We start from the raw sequence: 19,570 nt of genomic DNA, 5'->3' as shown, positions 1-19,570 counted from the left end.
CCATGCAGGGGGCCCAGGTTCCACCTCTGACTGGGGAACTAGAGGGCCCATGTGGCAGCCCGACAGTCGCAGCTCTAAAAAATGCTCATCACATTTTTTCTAGTGGTTCTTATTCAACTAAAATTTATATTTTATGTACAGAAAAGTGCACAAAGTCACGAGATTTACACTGGTTGAATTATCACACAGGGACTTATCTAGTGGCCCAGTGGTTAAGATGCCGCGCTTGCACTGCAGGCAGTATTGGTGGTCCAATGGTTAAGAATCCGCTTACCAATGCAGGGGACACAGGTCTGATCCCTGGTCCGGGAAGATCCCGCATGCTGCGGTGAGAAGCCCTGATACCGCAGCTATAGAAAAGCCTGCACAGAAAGGAAGACCCAGCACAGCCAAAATTAAAATAAATAGAAAACTTAAAAAAAAAAAAGACAACACAGTCCCCTTACTTTGAACACCACAGATTATCTACCTTGTTTTGAACTTTGTATACAGTTAATTTTACATTGTATTTCCTCTGTGTCTGGCCTCTTTTGCTCAGCACTGAGATTCATTCACATGGTGAGTAGCAGCAGGATCTTCATTCTTAGTCATTTGCAGAATTCCCTTGTGCTATTTCATACACACGCATGAGGGATCTTAGTTCTTTGGCCAGGGATCAAACCAGAGCCCCCTGCATTGCAAGATGGAGTCTTAACCGCTGGAACGCCAGGGAAGTCCCTACATTCAATGTTTCTGTTCACAACTCTTTGGCCAGAACTTATTTCATTGGTTCTGCCAATCCAGAAAGTATCTAGAAGGTTACTTGGCAAACGTCACTATAGGTTACCACTCAAGGTGTCTGTCTTGCTGTGTTTCGCATTCCTTATATGACAACTTTTCATGCTTAGGGGCCATTTGTATGCCTCTTTCAACAGCTTCTTGTGTCCTTTGCCCATTTTTATTTTGGGTTATCAGTCCTCATCAGTTTGTAGGAATTCTTTTTTAAAATACTTACAGTTTTTAACTATTCTTTCCTGCACTGAGTCTTCTCAGTGGGCTGTGCGCAGACTTTCTCTTGTTGTGGCAAGTGGGGGCTGCTCTCTAGTTGGGGGTGTGCAGGCTTCTGCTGGCAGCGGCTTCTCTTGCTGCCGAGCAGAGACTCAACCTTGAGCACAGGCTCAGCAGCTGCAGCTCTCGGGATTAGTTGCTCCTTGTCCTGTGGAATCTTCCTGGACCAGGGATCAAACCCATGTCCTGTGCGTTGGCAGGAGGATTCTTATCCACTGATCACCAGGGAAGTCCAGTAGGAGTTCTTCATGTATTAAGAGATTATTTCTGTGACATGAGTTTTTGTAAAAATTTTTTTATTGCATCGTTGTCTTTTTTTTTTCCTCTTGTGGCTGTGCCATGTGGCATGTGGAACTTCCCTACCAGGGATTGAACCCATGCCCCCTGCAGTGGAAGCACAGAGTCTTAACCACTGGACCACCAGAGAAGTGCCTATACCATTGTCTTTTGACTTATGGGTTGGTTTGCCATGCGAAAAGTTTTTATGAGGTTAAATGAGTGGATATTTTGTGACTTCTAAACATTGAATCATTGACTCGATCCTTTTTCGTACCAGTGTTTAAAAGAAATTTGCTGATTTTTTTTTAATGTTATTGTGCTTTTAATTAATGTTTAAATCTTTGATCCACTTGGAATTTGTACTGAAGTGATATTGTGAAATGAATCCAATTGTATCTTTTTGCAGGTAAGCTGCCTGGTTGCCCTATCCCTGTTTATTAAAGATTATGTCTTTACTCCACTGATGTGGATACCTTTGTTGCATGCTAAGTTACCCTGTGTTTCTGAACTTTTTATTTTATTACATTGTTTTAGTTTGGGGGTCTTCCTGATTCAGTATCTTGTAGGACTTAATCCTTCCTGATTGTTCTTTTCAGGAGTTGTTTTGTTTTGGCTTTTAAATTTGTGTTCTGTTCCATAATTTGTCTGCTTGATTTAATAATAATAAAAAAATCTTCTAATTTTTTTTGGACAACTTATAATCCAGGAAGATGAAGCTGCGCCATGTTCACTCCATGTCTGAGTTTGAGCAGTGTGTCATAAAATGCTTTAAAAAAAAAAACCCAAGCAGGAGTGAGTAGATTTAATTTTTTTTTTTTTTCTTTTTTCAGTTTGAAATCGTGCTGATGGAAGGAGGAGGGACTCTCCTTAGGGGTCTGGTGGGGTGCCCTATGGTGACCTTTGAAAGGCTGCTTGGGCACTGAGCTGTGTTCTCTTTTTGTTTCCTTTCCTAACAGAGGACTTACTAATATTGTTTTAATAGTTACTTTGCTTTGGGGATTTTTTTAAACTTGCCTTCCGTGTGTGGGCAATCTTGTCCGACTCTTTGCGTCCCTATGGATTGTGGCCCACCAGGCTCCTCTGTCCGTGGGATTCCCAGGCAAGAATTCTGGAGTGGGTTGCCATGCCCTTCTCCAGGGACTCCTCCCGACCCAGGGGTTGAACCTGTATCTCTCAAGTCTCCTGTATTGGCCAGTGGGTTCTTGACCACTAGTGCCACCTGGAAAGCCAGCACCAAGCCTTGAAAAATTGTAAACGTTTAGGTGAAGGATAAGAGAAGCCTTTTTGGTGTTAAATGATCTAACCCTAGGACTCTTTCTCATGAAAAAGAGCAACTGCAGGGCTGGGAAACCTGCTTCGGGACTGTGGCTGCGTGTACGAACGAGGCTTCACTAGGATCCTGATGCCTCGTCTGTCCTCTGGGCTGTGTGTTTGCTTTCTCTTGTGTCCTTTTGGTTAGAATTCAGAGTTTTAAATAAGATCAGGCTGTCAGGTGAGTGTAGACTTAATTTCCAGGTCATTAAGCAGCCACTGCTAGTGGTTCCCATCCTGCCTCTAATAAACATTTGAAATGAAGCCACGTGTATCCAACCCTGTTCCTGCCCCCAGCCCTCCCTCCACTAAAACAGTCAGGACCGAGTGCTGCTGCCTGAACCTCGCGTTGGCCGCTTCCTTGCGCGTCAGGTCTTGTTTCCCATCTCTCAGCTCCAGTGTCTGTGTTGCTTCTCTGCTTTGCTGCCGCTCCCCACCAAGAGCCAAGATTTAGACTTTGAAAATTTCCCGTTTAAAAAAAAATTAGAAGCTTTAAACTTAGTAAAAATAGGAGGAGCTTGGTGAGAATGGCAATGATCTGAAAAGCAAAACTTGTGAAATCTTCAGGTTTCTAAAGCCACCTTGCTTGAGAAGTGTAACTAGAGAACCTTTATTTTTTTGTCAAATGGCTGGTAATGCCTTGGTCTTTTTCTTTTCTTTTTCCTGTTGAGCTTTTTATTTTGGGGTGTAACCGATTTACAACGCTCTGATAGTTTCAGGTGAGCAGCGAAGGGACTTAGCCATACCTACACATGTATCCATTTAGAGGATCTTTCAAAGTTCCGGTCCAGTTCTTTTTCTTCGTAAAATTGTGTATTGGCTCCTTGTTGCTTCTGGAATAAAGTCCGAGCTCTGGCCACGCGGAGTGTTCGAGGGCTTCTGTGATCTGATCCAGCCCCAACTTCTCTGCAGCCGCAGGGGCTTTCCCAGCCCCCTGTGTCCCCAAGCCTCCAGCTGTGATAAACTGCATCTGCAGGAAGACTTGCTTGTAAGCCTCCGTTGGTTCTGCCTCTCCAGCCTCTCTCCATAGGCTCTCCTCGGCCTGGAAGGCTCTTTGGCCCTCCTCTCACATGTAGGGAGTTCCTGTGTGCCGCTGGAGACTCCCAGCGTGGCAGCAGCCCCCTCCTGTGAGGTTCCTGCTGAGCATCCTGTGCTACCTTCTCCGACGCTGTCCTTTTACCTCGCTGTCGCATCGTGAGTTGTGAGCGCTTCTTTGCTGCCTGGGACTTTGTCTTTTATTTTGGTATATCCTGGGCTGGTCAGACACGACTGAAGCGACTTAGCAGCAGGTCCTGTAATTCTTATCCGAGCATATCAACTTGACAGAATGTGTGGACCTGTAGAGCCTAGTTTCTTTTAGAAGATGATGGGTTTTGGCTACGGAGTGACATTGTTGCCTTTCACTCAGTGCACTGTGACATATCTGATGCTGGTAGCATTGATTGATAGCAACTTGAAACAGTCCCCGCAGCAGCACTCTTTGAGCACAGATCACCCAGACTGATCACAACCACTGCCTCTTACCCAGCACCACGTCTACCCTTGTTTTCATCATCTTCTCTTCCTGGCTAGAGGCAGAAAGGGCAGAATAGTCTTACTGTCTCGTGTACTTAAGTGTTTTTATAAACGTGGGCTTCTAAGGAGATCCAAATTAAAAAGATTAGAAAATTTTAGTGTTCACCTAATCCCATCCCCCTTGTTTTATAAATGAGGAAATGGGGACTTTTTTCTCTGAGCAGAATCATGGCAAGGGGTTGGTTTTGTCTTCTTTCAACTAGCACATAGGATGCGAGGAGCCAGGGAATGTTGAGTCAGCCACCAGAGTTCTGGAAAGGGCTTGAAGTTAGGCAGTGACCTGCTGTAGCCTTTCCCCTCGCCCACCTGTCAAAAGATGGGGAGGCTTCTGAATTCCTCCTTCCTTGTTGACATCTGGTGAGAGACTGTTTTGTGATTATGAAATAAAATGAAAGAGGGACAAGAATGTTCTTGGTTAGAGAGGACTAGTTTGGAAGGGAGTTCCTGGAACTAACTAATCCTAAGCAACCACCATTCTGGTAAGAGTGGAGACATTCACAGTTAGAGACGATTTGAAATTTTCAAGGACAATTCAGTCAGTGGTTATTATTGGAACCATTTCAGTAATATTTGTCTAACCTGTTCTCTGCATGTGTGTGTATGTGTACACACACACAAATCACTTTCCAGAATCTGGTGCTGCGTTAGGCAAAGCTTTAGTATAGTCAGGGTTCTCCCCCAGAAGCAGAGTTGGCTTGTTGCCGTTCTTCATTGATTTCTCCCTGGGCTGGGTTTGAAACAAAGCCAAAGAGCCAAGAAACTAAAAGGTGTTGAGGGCAAAAAACAGCGACAATAACTCTTTAAGTGATCATGCAGAGAGTAAGATCTCCACCCTCCACTCCCATCCAGATAATGAATTTTCTCTGAACTGCACAGCAACTGGGGGTTCATTGACTACTGATCTCTGTCCACTCTGCCACCATTTAGAAGGTGTACTTCTAAATGACAGATTGTTGGAGATCTGTGAAAACAACCCAAACTACCACTCTTAACCTGCGGTGAGTGTAGAAGGAGCTTAAATCATTTGTACCCCTAGATTCTTAGCCTACTTTTTTGTTTGTTTTTTACCACTTTACAGTTGTTTTTTTAAATTATATAACTCAACTTTACTTATTTTTTACACTTTTTATTTTGTAATGGGATATAGCTGATTAAAAATATTGTGATAGTTTCAGGTAGACAGCAAAGGGATACATATACATGTATACATTCAACCATATATATGCAATGTGTCCATTCTCCTCCAAACTCCCCTCCCATCTAGGCTTGCCACATGACATTGAGGAGAGTTCCCTGTGCTGAACAGTAGATCCTTGGTTATCCATTATGACTCTCGCAGTCTGTACATGTCTATCACAAACTCCCTAACTATCCCTCACAGACAGTTTGACTTGTGAGAAATTGTTTCCTTTTTTTAAAGTTTTGGACATCACTGCAGATGTCTCCTTTTCCTTCTTGCCTGCACCATCTAGTCTGTTCCCAAGTCCTGTTGATTTCATTGCATTGCTATGCTTGAATTCAGCTTTCTTCCCTTGCTTGCATTGCCACCAAATAGGTTTAGGACTTCATCTCTCACCAGGAAAAGCGTTGTGTTTCTCTGTTCACCTTCAGTCCATCATTTACGTTGCTGCCAAAGTGTTTATTGGCCAAAACCACAGCAGGTGATGTCCCAGTTGCTGAGGATATCAGACCAATCATTTGGGGAACCTGCCACCTGCCTGCTCCTGCAACCACTTGGTGTTCTGGTATCCGTAGCCCCAGAAAGAAAGTAGCTGTTAGAATTCTTCATTTTGTTTCATTGCCACAGTGTCAGACATTCTGTGGACATGTGCCTAAAGGTATTGAAACAAAATGTTGGTGTCATTTAACATTTTGAGATATGTTCTCATGTTTTCCCAAAAGGGTCATGTTTAACCACGACGGATAGTGACTCTCACTTTACCCTGATTCATCACCATTTTTTTTTTTTTGCTAATTCTATAAGTGAAAACATTTTTCATGGCTGTTTTACGTTTGCATTTTTCCAGAGCTGAGATGTTTCCCCTGTGTTTGTTAACTGGCCTTATAGGAAAGCTTAGAGGAGGCTCTTTTTAAGAATTGGGAGATTTGGGAATTCCCTGGTAGTCCAGTGGTTAGGACTCATTTGTACTGCTGTGGCCGTAGAGTCAATCCCTGGTAGAGGAACTAAGATCCTGCAAGCTGCGTGATGTGCTTACTTAGAAAAAAAGAACTAGGGGGTCTGTCAGGCTGAAATGGACATTGGCTCTTGAAGTTAATAACAGAAAAGGCTTTATTTAGTTATTCTGTATTTATTGGGGCTTTTAGATACAGGTGCCGGAAACTTCAAACTAACCTCGTGTAAGGGAAGTGCCTCAGTTAAATTTAAGGAGGTGTTTGTTTTAATTCAGGAAAGATTTGAACAAACAAATCAACGCCAGGGCAGAACAAAGCTGGTGGAGGTAATGGAATTCCAGCTGAGTTATTTAACGTCCTTAAAGATGATGTTAAATGCTGCAGTCAGTATGCCAGCAAATTTGGAAAACTCAGCAGTGGCCACAGGACTGGAAAAGGTCAGCTTCATTCCAATCCCAAAGAAAGACAACGCTGAAGAACTGCTGTACAATTGTGCTCCTTTCAGAGGCTAGCAAGGTGGCACTCAAAATCCTCCAAGCCAGGCTTCAACAGTATGTGAACCGAGGACTTCCAGATGCACAAGCTGGATTTAGAAAAGGCAGAGGAACCAGAGCTTAGATTGCTAACGTCTACTGGATCATAGAAAAAGCAGGAAAGACGTCTACTTCTGCTTCATTGACTATGCTAAAGTCTTTGTGTGGATCACAACAAACTGGGAAACTTTTAAAAAGAGATGGGGATGGGAATACCAGACAACCTTACCTGCCTCCTGAGAAATCTGTATGCAGGTCAAGAAGCAACACTTAGAACCGGACATGGAACAACAGACTGGTTCCAGATTGGGAAAGAAGTATGTCAAGGTTGCGTATTGTCACCCTGCTTATTTAACTTATATGCAGAGTACATCATGAGAAATGCTGAGCTGGATGAAGCACACGCTGGAATCAAGATTGCCAGGAGAAATATCAATAACCTCAGATACACCATCCTTATGGCAGAAAGTGAAGAAGAACTAAAGAGCCTCGTGATAAAAGTGAAAGAGGAGAGTGAAACAGCTAGCTTAAAATTCAACATTCAAAAAACTATGATGATGGCATCCAGGTCCATCACGTCATGGCAAATAGGTCGGGGGAAAAAAGGGAAACAGGGACAGACTTTATTTTCCTGGGTTCCAAAATCACTGCAGACGGTGACTGTAGCCATGAAATTTAAAGACACTTGGCCCTTGGAGAAAAAGCTATGACAAACCTAGACAGCATATTAAAAAGTAGACCTATCACTTTGCTGACAAAAATCTGTCTGGTCAAAGCTATGGTTTTTCCAGTAGTCATGTATGGATGTGAGAGGTGGACCATAGAGAAGGCTAGGCACGGAAGAACTGATGCTTTTGAACTCTGGAGCTGGAGGAGACATCTTGAAAATCCCTTGGAATGCAAGGAGATCAAACCAGTCAATCCTGAAGGAAATCAACCCTGAGTATTCATTGAAAGGGCTGATGCTGATGCTCAAGCTCAAGCTCAAGCTCCAATACTTTGGCCACCTGATGCGAAGAGCTAACTCATTGGAAAAGACCCTGATGCTGGGAAAGACTGAAGGCAGGAGGATGAGGGGATGACAGAGGATGAGATGGTTGGATGGCATCACTGACTCAATGTTTGTGACTTTGAGCAAACTCTAGGAGATGGTGAAGGACAGGGAAGCCTGACTTGCCGCTGTCCATGGGGTCACAAAGAGTCAGACGTGACTTAGAGACAGAACAACAGTAAAGGGCAGGGAAACGCTTGGGCTAAAGAGCTAATTAAGGAAGGATTTGGGAACCTCTTTCACCTATTCCTCATGCAAATCAGCATGTTGATTTCCTTCTTAATGTTGGAACAACTAAGCTTCCAAAGTCCCACGCATCCCATAAGGCCTGCCACTGAAGAGAGATTGTTTTGTTTTTTTCCCTTCCCTCAGTTCTTCTTTTAAATATTTTGTGAGGTTGTTTTTAGGTTCTGGATGGGAGCTGCATCTCAGCAGCTCTTGCTGGAACCACAGAGGTGGAGGAACAGTTAGCCCCAAATTAAAAAAAAAAAAAAAGGAAGATGGGGGAAGCCGCAGACACCAGGCACACAGAGCAAAACCCAGCCTCGAAGCCCGCTGACAGGCGAGTGCGTGAGGTGGTGGAGAGGGAGAGAGCCGAGGGAGCCAGAGTGACTGCTCTACACGCCTGGTTTTTGTGATTCTGTTTTCCCTGATTCCCCTGTAGGCAAAGTGAAGGATGTCTGGGAAGAAGGATAACTGGGCATAGTTGTAGAGTTGTAAGAACATACTGTTTCAGAGAAGATGAGTGGCACTGCTCTACCTAGGTTAAATCAGAAATGCTTGTGACCTTGAAAAATTTACTGTTTAGGCCAGGATTAGCAAATCCAGATGCTTTCTAGGGTCCTAGTAAGTTATAAACTTTGAGTCAACTGGCTAGGGTATGTACACATCAAGCATGCAAACGTGTGTGCCTAGGTCACACGCGTGTCTCAGGCTCCTTAATCTGCCTCCTGTACGCCGATAAAAAGAAGAGCGGGCTGTTTTTCTGCTATAAGACAGTTGGTACAAACAGGATGATAGATGCTACTTGACGCCCCCGCCGCTTCTGCGCACACGCTTAGTCGTGTCCAACTCTTGCGACCCCATGAACAGTAGCCCGGCACGCTCCTCTGTCCATGGGATGTTTCAGGCAAGAATACTGGAGTGGGTTGCAATTTCCTCCTCCGAGGATCTTCCCAACCCAGGGATTGAACTGGCGTCTGCCTGCATATCTTTTTCTGCTTTTGTACAGTTGGTGAGGTTCTCAATGGCAAGTATACTGGGGTGGTTTGCCATTCCCTCCTCCAGTGGATCACGTTTTGTCAGAACTCTCCTCTGTTACCCGTCCGTCTTGGGTGGTCCTGCATGGCATGGCTCATAGTTTCAAGTTACACAGGCCCCTGCACCACAACAAGGCCGTGATCCGTGAAGAGGATGTGCTAACCATCGGACAGTTGCATCCATCTCTCAAGCTAGTAAGATCACACTTAAAATGTGGCATGCTAGGCTTCAGCATTATGCGAACCAAGAACTTCCAGATGTCCAAGCTGGCTTTAGAAAAGGAAGAGGAGCCAGAGGTCAAATTCCCAACATTCACTGGATCACAGAGAAAGCTAGGGAATTTTAGAAAAGCATCTACCTCTGTTTCATTGACTACGCCAAAGCCTTTGACTATGTGGATCATAATAAACTGTGGAAAGCTGTTAGAAATGGGAATACCATACCACTTACCTGTCTCCTAAGAAATCTGTATGCGTTCAGGTCAAGAAGAAACAGAACCCTGTGTGGAGCAACTGGTTGGTTCAGAGTTGAGAAAGGAGTGTGACAGGGCTGTCTGCTGCCACCCTGCTTGTTTAATCTACACGCTGAGCACATCATGAGAAGTGCTGGGCTGGGTGGGTCACAAGCTGGAATCAAGACAGGTGGGAGAAACATCAACAACCTCCGATATGTGGATGACACTACTCTTATGGCAGAAAGTGAAGAAGAACTAAAGAGCCTCTTGATGAGGGTGAAGGAAGAGTGTGAAAGAGCCAGCGTAAAACTAAACATTAAAAAAACTAAGATCGTGGCATCCGGCCTTGTTACTTCATGGCAAATGGAGGGGGAAATGTGTAAGCAGTGACAGATATCCTCTTCTTGGGCTCTAAAATCACTGTGGATGGAGACTGCAGCCATGAACTCAGAAGACGTTTGCTTCTTGGCAGGAAAGCTATGACAAACTTAGTGTGTTGAAAAGCAGAGATACTACTCTGCCGACAAAGATCTGTATACTCAATGTTATAGTCTTCCCAGTGGTCACGTACGGTTGTGAGACCTGGACTGTAAAGAAGGTGGAGCGCCAAAGATTTGATGCTTTTGAACTGTGGTATTGGAGAAGACTCCTGAGAGTCCCTTGAAGAGCAAGGAGATCAAACTAGTCCATCTTGGGAAATCAACCTACTTGATGGAAGGACTGATGCTGAAGCTGAAACTGCAGTGTTTTGGTCATCTGATGGGAATAGCTGACTCATTGGAAAAGTCCCTGATGCTGGGGAAGATTGAGGGCAGAAGGAAAAGGGGACATCAGAGGATGAGATGTCCGGATGGCATCACTGATGTAACGGACATGAACTTGGGCAAACTTCTGAAGATGGTGAGGGACAGAGTGACCTGGTGTGCTGCACCCCATGGGGTCGGAAAGAGTCGGACACGACTGGATGACTGAATAGCAACAACTGCCTGCATACCTGTAGCCTGCAGCTGATGGGGGTAAAAGGAGCTTAGGGGCACTGGAGACTAACTGGGAGAGATTTTCTTCTACAGGGAGTTTCATCCAGCCGTCTGTACTTGGCACCTGCTGTGCTGCTTGTTTCAGTTCAGTCGCTCAGTCGTGTCCGACTCTTTGCGACCCCATGGTCTGCAGCACGCCAGGCTTCCTTGTCCGCCACCAACTCCCGGAGGTTCCTCAAATTCATGTCCATTGAGTCTGTGATGCCATCCAACCATCTCATCGTCTGTTGTCCCCTTCTCCTCCTGCCCTCAATCTTTCCCAGCATTAGGGTCTTTTCCAATGAGTCAGCTCTTCACATCAGGTGGCCAAAGTATTGGAGTTTCAGCTTCAGCATCAGTCCTGCCAATGAACACCCAGGACTGATCTCCTTCAGGATGGACTGGTTGGATCTCCTTGCAGTCCAAGGGACTCTCAAGAGTCTTCTGCAACCACAGGTGAAAAGCATCAATTCTTTGGCACTCAGCTTTCTTTACAGTCCAACTCTCACATCCATACATGACTACTGGAAAAACCATAGCTTTCACTAGATGGATCTTTGCTGGCAAAGTAATGTCTCTGCTTTTTAATATGCTGTCTAGGTTGGTCATAGATTTTCTTCCAAGGAGCAAGCGTCTTTTAATTTCATGATTGCAGTCACCATCTGCAGCAAGATGCAGTATTACAGAGCAGATTGTAATCCAGTCATTTTGTTGCTCAAGTTGTTCCAGATTTGGGCACTGGGAGCCCCATCCAAGCTCTTCCTTTTAACGTGTCTCCCTCATTCTTTGAGTATACATCCTTACTTAGGGGCCACTGCAATATGTCCATGTATATCTTGTACTTTCCCTGCCCAGCCTTCAAATTGACTATTTCTCCCAGGAGCCCTGGGTTCTTCCATTGGAGAATATTTAGAAGTTAAGATCTGGTTGCTGGCTGTGTTCATGTTATTGCTCTTAAGTCCTCGGCTGACAAAAAGGCTGTCTAGTTTAGGCTGCCCAATTAAATCTAAATTTCTGATAAATAAAAAATACTTTAAAAAATATGAATATATAATTTATCTGAATTCAGATCACTGCTGTCTTGTATTTTATCTCGCGGCACTAATCTACCTGTTCATATGTGTTAGGACCCATATGGATTTAGATTTAAACCTATTATTCCTAGACACTGTAGGGTTCATTTTAGTCTTCCTCTCATTTGTAACTTTCCTCTCCGAAACTTGATTCCCTTCATCCTCAGTATATATTTCCTTATTTGTTCAACTGCAGAGTGCATAGAAAGTTTCAGATTTGTTAAGCTGTGTATCTTGAAAACCGTTGTTCACTGTTTCCTTCCCTTTGTCTTGACCCTGACACTGCTAGATGAACTCGCTGATGACTTGAGTTCAAGTTACTTGGACAGTGCCCCATCTTCTTCCTTTCAGCATATGTTACTCCACTGAAATATGTTACTGTTGGTGCTAATCTTAGAGTTCCTTCCAGCCTTCCTGATTTGTGTATAACATTCACATGCCCCCCAGATTCCAGCAATGTATGAAACAGTATGTTCAGGAAAGGATCACACACCTGTTTTTTTTTTTCCGTCTTAATTCCACTCATGCTCTTTAGGTAACCACTTTCACTAGTCTCTGATTTACTATTATTTTTTTTAAATTGAGCTACAGTTGATATAAAATGTGTTGATTATTGCTGTACAACAGAGTGATTCAGTTATGCATATATATACATTTGTGTTTTCTTTTGTGTTCCAGTGAGCAGTTATATAAATGTTTTAGTTCCCCATCTTCCTTACACTACAGAGCAATGTGATGTAGGTAACTCTTTTGCAAACGCTCTTTACTTGCTCGGTACCTGGAAGCCCCTCTGCCTCGTTTCATGGAGACCGCCACGTGGTTTTGCTATCGTGGTTGCGTTGCGCTCCGCCATGTGGGTGTGCCACATTGCCTGTGTTTGGTCGTTTAAAAACAGTGTTGTGATGAATAAGCTAGTGCACGTGTTTCTGCACTGCTGGAGATGCGTCTTCAGGTGAAGTCTTAGAAATGAAATGGACAGGACGGTAAGTTGGGGTGTGTGTAGCGCATTTGTTAGCAGTTGTGAAATTCCCCTCTGTAAGAGTCTGCCAGTTTGCATTCTCATCAGAGTGAATGGATTCTCTTTCCCCAGAGCGTCACAAACCAGATGTGATACTATGCTTTTTCGTTTTGCTAATCTAATGGATGAGAAATAGAATATTTTTAAAAATAGTATCATTATAGTTTTTCTTTTTCAAATTATATAGTTTTAATTTGCATGTATCTTATCATGAAACTGTGGTATTTTTAATTATACAATTTTTTTTTCATAGACGAAACTGCAAAGGAAATCCAAATTGCTTGGTTGGGATTGGTGAACACATTTGGTTAGGAGAAATAGATGAAAATAGTTTTCATAACATTGATGACCCCAACTGTGAGAGGAGAAAAAAGGTAAGCCAGCGCTTTGTAAGAGATTTCCATATGGTATTCCTGTGTGCTTTGTTCGGTGCCTGTGGTCAAAAACCATTACTGATTTCAGGTAACCTGTGCAGCTTTAGGATCAGTAGTGGAATTTCAGACTCGGAATCACTCGAATTGGAGCAGTTCTTAATGATGTGCAGGTAGCTATGTAATACAGTAAACTTTTTAAGAATAGTTTTAGTTCAGTGCTGATTCTGTGTTTGCTTTAGTGTAGCTTGTTTTACTTAGAGCAGAGCTCTTTTCAGTCTCTTTAAAGAAGGTGGTAAGTCCGGAGAACAAGCTCCCATAGTGATATGATTTGGCCTCCTTGGGCTTATATTTTTACATGTTATACAACAGATAGTTTTACTTTTTTTGTAATATACATTAATATTATCATAAAGCCTGGCATTTACAATACAGTCACCCATATAGGGTGACTTCTTAAAAAGAATGATTCTTTGTAAGTTTCAGAATTCTCAGCCTTATCTTTGAAAAAAGTTGTAACTACCTTCTTCTAGAGGCTTCCCAGGTGGCTCAGTAAAGAATCCGCCTGCAATGCCAAAGACATGGTTTGATCGCTGGGTTGGGAGGATTCCCTGGAGAAAGAAATGGCAATTCACTCCAGTATTCTTCCCTGGAAAAATCCCATGGACAGAGGAGCCTGGCAGGATACAAAATAATTTATCTGAAAGTTTCACTTCTGTCCTTCTGACCTCTTAGGAAAAACCTGTGTAACGCATCTTCACACTGATGTTTCCTGGAGCTCACGGTTCTCCGAGTTACAGGTTTAAGTGGCTGGAGGCTGGTGATGAGCAGTGGTGCTGTCCTGAGTCTTTTCCCACTCCTGTAGTCAGCCCACGTGGGCTTTCAAGACCACTATCCCTTAACCTTTCCCGAGAGAGCCTTATGGGATTGAGACAGTTCAACACATTTTAGATGAAATTTTAAAAGCATTTGGCATAATTTTTTTATTTCAGGAGAAAGTTCATTTTATGACTGTAAACTTTTCGTATCCATAGAACTCGTTTGTGGGCCTCACTAACCTTGGAGCCACTTGTTACGTCAACACTTTTCTCCAAGTGTGGTTTCTTAACCTGGAGCTTCGGCAGGCGCTCTACTTATGTCCAAGCACCTGTACTGACTACATGATGGGAGATGGCATCCAAGAAGAAAAAGGTGAGTGGGGATGGGTGTGGGCAGGCCTCACCCCTGAGCTGATTGCCAGCTAGACCGCTTTGAGCCAACCATCGAGAGGAAACCTGAGCTACCGGTTTTCGCTGTAATACACTGTGATTGCAGTCCATTAAATTCTAGTGCTTGATAGAAATCAGTCAATAAAACAGACAGGGTTGCTCTTCTGCCTGGTTTGAGAGGCTTAATAAATACTTCAGTGTAACCACAGCCTTTTGTTTTGATTCTCAAATAGGCTGACTTACAAAATACCCTCTAAAATTAAGATTAACCAACCTTGGCAAAGCAAGACACTAATAATGTGAGTACACTTGTTGCAAATTTAGAAACCAGTTTCAAACTGTTCCTACTGGAATTATTTAGTTTTTTTTCCTGCATAATATGTGGATTGTTATTCCTAATTAATATGTCTATTTAGAGGTTTTTCTCTGAGATGATACAGTGTAAGAGCTCCAAGTTGGGAACTTTTTTGACTCTCTGTAAATCCGGTACTCTCGTTTATGTGATCTGATTTGGGCTCGTGGCCCTTGCCTTTGACTCTGAAAGAGAAAAAATAGAATTCCTAAGCCCCACATCTTCCTCCTTGCTGCTCTTTAGACAACAGTAATAGTTTTAGTCCTTGTTAATAGTAATCTTTGCTTCAAAACAGTGCTTAAAAATTCTTAAGTTTGTTTCCCTAAAGCTATAGTTCTGAATATGTAAATCTAGATTAATAGTACAGAAGGTAAAGAATGAGTGTATGTAAAGGCTGAGTAATGGAAAATGGATCCTTTTTAATTTTTAGCATTGTTTTTGCTGAAATGTAAATTTACCAATGAGAAACTTATATTGGTAAATATAAATTTGCTAATAACAAGTGGACACTAAATTTCTATTTTGTAGAATAATGTACCACAGATTCCTTTGGGAATTGTGGTTTTAATATGTGTCTTCGAAGGATGTGATTTTTTTTTTTTTTGTAATTTCTAAGTACTTGCTGTTTAGGGCTTCAGTCATGTGCGACGCTTTACAGCCCCATGCACTGCAGCGCGCCAGGCTTGCCCGTCCTTCACCATCTCCCAGAGTTTGCTCATGTCCACTGAGTGTCAGTGATATGCCATCCAACCATCTCGTCCTCTGTTGTCCCCTTGTCCTCTTGCCTTCACTCTTTCCCAGCATCAGGGTCTTTTCCAGTGAGTTGGCTCTCCTCATCAGATGGCCAGATGACCAGTGTTGGAGCTTCATCATCAGTCCTTCCAATAAATATTCAGAGTTGATTTCCTTTAGGACTGTCTGGGTTTTTTTTTTTTTTAATTTCTAAACACTTAGATTTTAATATTCCATCAAAGTCCTTAACCTTGTTCTCTGATAAGAGTGCATTTCCGGGTCCTGTTAACAGACTCAGTGCAATGTAGTGAGAAAGCTTTGGGTTGGAAACGATGGGACCTGAGTTCTAGTCCCAGCCCCATTCTTGCCTTATTTTACACATAGGAAAACCATCACACGATAAGTATTTAAGATCTCAGGTAGGATATAACCTCTAAAATAAGACATTTGGAGCTGATAAAGACTTACTTGAATAGCTTTTAATATCCTGTAAAGTCCCTGCACCCCCAGGAAGTAAGATTTCTATCTTTATTTTACAGATGAAATGTTGACTTCCTTTTCACAATGGATGAATCACAATCAGTAGTAAGAGACCCTTCAGACCAGTCAGGAGACAGAAACTACACAAAGACTTAAACAAAGAATTATTAACAGGAAATCACAGTAATAGGGAAATGGTTAGCAAGAATTCAGGGTGACTTGAAAAACACAGACATAGCAGATAGGGGCGCAGCCACCAACTCTAGGGCTGAAAAAGAACACACAAGGAAGAGCCGTTGGGCCCCCTGACCAGCTTTGAGGTCCAAACCTCACTGGAGATGGTGCTGCCCAAGCTCACTTTTGTTGTTCAGTTGCTAAGGCACATCTGACCCTCTGCAGCCTTGTGGACTGCAGCACGCCAGGCTTCCTTGTCCTTCACTATTTTCCAGAGTTTGCTCAAATTCATGCCCATCAAGTCGGTGATGCCATCCAGTCTCATCCTCTGTCGTCCCCTTCTTCTCCAGCCCTCAATCTTCTCCCAGGATCAGGGTCTTTTTGAATAAGTCAGCTCTCGCATCACTGGATGGCCAAAAAGAAACCGATACCTCAGTGGGTTTCCTTGCCGGAAACGGTCCTCAGGGAGTTACTGGGCCTTGGAATCCCCTGCACAGAGTGTCCGGGTCATTCACAGGGGAGTCATTCAAGAGGAAGTATCCCACCAGAGGCATCCCACTGAAACTACTAGAGGAGTTGCTGTTTAATGAATTAAGAGAGTGTGTGTTGACCACTGCTGGCTGAGTGGGCAGAGCCTGACAAGAGGCACAGCGGAGCCCTCCAGCGCCCTCTACTGACAAGAGTCAACCTTGCACTAGCTGGCGAAGGAGGAATCTTTGCAGAGCTCATCTTTGTTGGCACAGAGCAGGCAAAGAAGGGTAGATTTGGAGCTGAAAGTCAATTAATTGATAACGGCAGCACAGAAGGGAAAATTCAGATCTTTTAGGGCTTTTGATCCATGCTTCCTATTTGCATGCTGCTGCTGCCGCCAAGTCACTTCAGTCATGTCCAACTCTCTGTGACCCCATAGACGGCAGCCCACCAGGCTCCCCTGTCCCTGGGATTCTCCAGGCACCTTCCCCCAACTGATGACCTACCTGGTGGCTCATATGGTAAAAGCATCTGTGTGCCATGCAGGGTCAAGAAGATCCCCTGGAGAAGGAAATGGCAACCCACTCCGTACTGTTGCCTAGAAAATCCCATGGACGGAGAAGCCTGGTAGGCTACAATCCGTGGGGTCGCAAATAGTCGGACACAACTGAGCAACTTCACTTTCTTTCCACAACTCATTAAAACATGAAACTAAATTTTAGGATTCTTACCAGTAAATTGTTCTGTTGTTCATTCAGATTTGAATCAATGTATCATTTGCTCTGTGGCAAGTTCACATGAATGGGGGTTATATTAAAGTATTTGGCAAATAGTAAATATGGTATATGGCTTTTATTGGATTGGAAGTTTTGGTGGGATTTGATACTCTAGAAACTGTAGTCATGATCATTATTGTTGTTGTGAGGAGGGTAGGCCCTTGCTTTTAGGGGATGTATATGGACAGCCAATGTCGCCTCATTACTTCCAAAAGATGTGGTTACTAATTTCTTTGAAAGTTTTTAAAAAATGTAATAAAACACTAATTTAGTTTGGATATAAGGTTTTTTAATTATGTCCTCATGTGACAAGGTGTACATATTTTTTTTTAATAGCAGTTTTTAAAAAACAAACATTTCTTTAATAGATTATGAGCCTCAAACGATTTGTGAGCATCTCCAGTACTTATTTGCCTTGTTACAAAATAGTAATAGGCGATACATCGATCCATCAGGATTTGTGAAAGCCTTGGGCTTGGACACAGGGCAACAGCAGGTAAGAACCTTTCTTTTAATTATTATTTTTTTTTAATATAAAAGCACTCCTTTTAATCATTATAGAAAGAAATGAAGGAATTTTTAAAAATTAATTTTCCTCTGTTTTGAATTAGAGCGTTTATTTACTGCTTAGTATATTACACATTTTCCTTGATTCCATTTCTGAAAATTCATATGTGGGCACAAAATGGATTCAACATTGCTGTAGTCCTTTTTCAGAAATTTTAAGTTCTAAGTACAGACAGCTTCTGGGTTATTTTACTTACTACTGTTTGTAACAGAAATTGAAAAGCAAGGTATGTTTTTTTTTTAATTAACTCAAACCTGTATTGTAGGATGCCCAAGAATTTTCAAAGCTCTTTATGTCTCTTTTGGAAGATACTTTGTCTAAACAAAAGAATCCCGATGTGAGGAACATTGTCCAACAGCAGTTCTGTGGGGAGTATGCTTATGTAACTGTGTAAGTGTGTTTCCACTTTTTCATGCTATATTTTATTCTGAGGTGGTTGCTTATGTGTTTTGTAATTTTAACTTCAGGTCCACGTTATGGCTTTAGTGGCTTATCATGGGACCTGAGATATTTATAGTAATATGTTTCTATGGGAACAGGTAAACAGCTGACCTGATAATTGCAATTGAACCGATGCAGGTGTTGGACACTGTCTGGTTGAGCTCTTGCTGTTTATTTTATGGCTGTGGTGTGAGCTAACGAGAGTAAAATTGGAGCCTACTTGATACCAAAAGTAAAATAACTCTTGAACATTTTCCTAATCATAAAATGCATGGCCGCATCAATCACTTTGTTTTATTTTTTGAGTATACATAGTGTAGAAAATGTCAGTGAAAGAATTAAGGTAATGTTTCTTTCTGTATCTTCAGGTTATAGTACAGTAAAACCTTATTGCTTTTCCCACTCTGATCATAATGTTCTCGCTCTGTTTTATTATAGCTGCAACCAGTGTGGCAGAGAATCTAAGCTTTTATCAAAATTTTATGAACTGGAGTTAAATATCCAAGGCCACAAGCAGTTAACAGATTGTATCTCGGAATTTTTGAAGGTATTCAGATTTTGGCATATTTGTCATTTCTGCTCCTTAACAGTTAAATACTGCTCTGAATGTCCTTTTGATTTAATGGATAAATTCATTATTTTAACTTTTTCTCCATATGAACTGTTTATGTAATGATTTAGAAGAAACTTTGTAAATTAAAAAGTACAGAAGCACCTTAACATAATTTTTGGCTATTTCAGGTTATTTTATATGTAGAATTATGTATGTATAAAAGCTTGTGTGATTGGGGTATAGTAGAATAAGAAAGTGTAAGCTATGTTAACATAAGATTAATTTACTTTTTCACTTAATGAGAAATAGAAAGTGTTGAATGTAATTTTTTACATCAAAATATAACCACTCTTCAGCCCTTACACTCCATGTTTCTCTCTTTGTGTGTTTAGATTTATGTAGAGACAAGGAAATGGTTCTCTTTTGTTCAGAGTGGAAAAGTTGCTAATCAGAAACCTTTGTAATCATGTAGGAACAGGCACATGGCATAGAAGATAAGCTTATTATATAGCTTACTTTCTTGAAATATTTTTGTACTTTTCTTAACTTTTTTTTTTGGCACAGCCATCAGCATGCTTGAAGTACTCATTTATTGGATTCATTCAGCTAAATACTGACTGTTTGCAGTGTTCAGGCAGTGTTTCCGCTGTTGGGAATAACCATAGTGAATGAGGCAGACAAACATCTTTTGCCT

At 42.2% G+C, this 19,570-nt stretch overlaps 1 protein-coding gene across 3 annotated transcripts in view; it reads left to right on the top strand.

Moving 5' to 3' along the window:
- The window catches only part of USP48 (ubiquitin specific peptidase 48), a 74,785-nt gene that overhangs the window by 8,683 nt on the left and 46,532 nt on the right, over positions 1-19,570 (top strand). For all 3 annotated transcript variants that reach the window (XM_040229529.1, XM_040229531.1, XM_040229530.1), the window contains exons 2-6: positions 13,004-13,124; positions 14,156-14,312; positions 17,683-17,810; positions 18,148-18,272; positions 18,762-18,870. In XM_040229529.1, coding sequence (XP_040085463.1) covers positions 13,004-13,124; positions 14,156-14,312; positions 17,683-17,810; positions 18,148-18,272; positions 18,762-18,870 — 640 coding nt within the window. The remainder of the gene's footprint in view (positions 1-13,003; positions 13,125-14,155; positions 14,313-17,682; positions 17,811-18,147; positions 18,273-18,761; positions 18,871-19,570) is intronic.

This window comes from Oryx dammah, unplaced genomic scaffold, assembly GCF_014754425.2.
Source record: "Oryx dammah isolate SB20612 unplaced genomic scaffold, SCBI_Odam_1.1 HiC_scaffold_27, whole genome shotgun sequence".
In the NCBI taxonomy this organism is placed as follows: Eukaryota; Metazoa; Chordata; class Mammalia; order Artiodactyla; family Bovidae; genus Oryx; species Oryx dammah.
The sequence above is the reverse complement of the archived record's forward strand: the minus strand, read 5'-3'. Positions and strand labels throughout refer to the sequence as shown.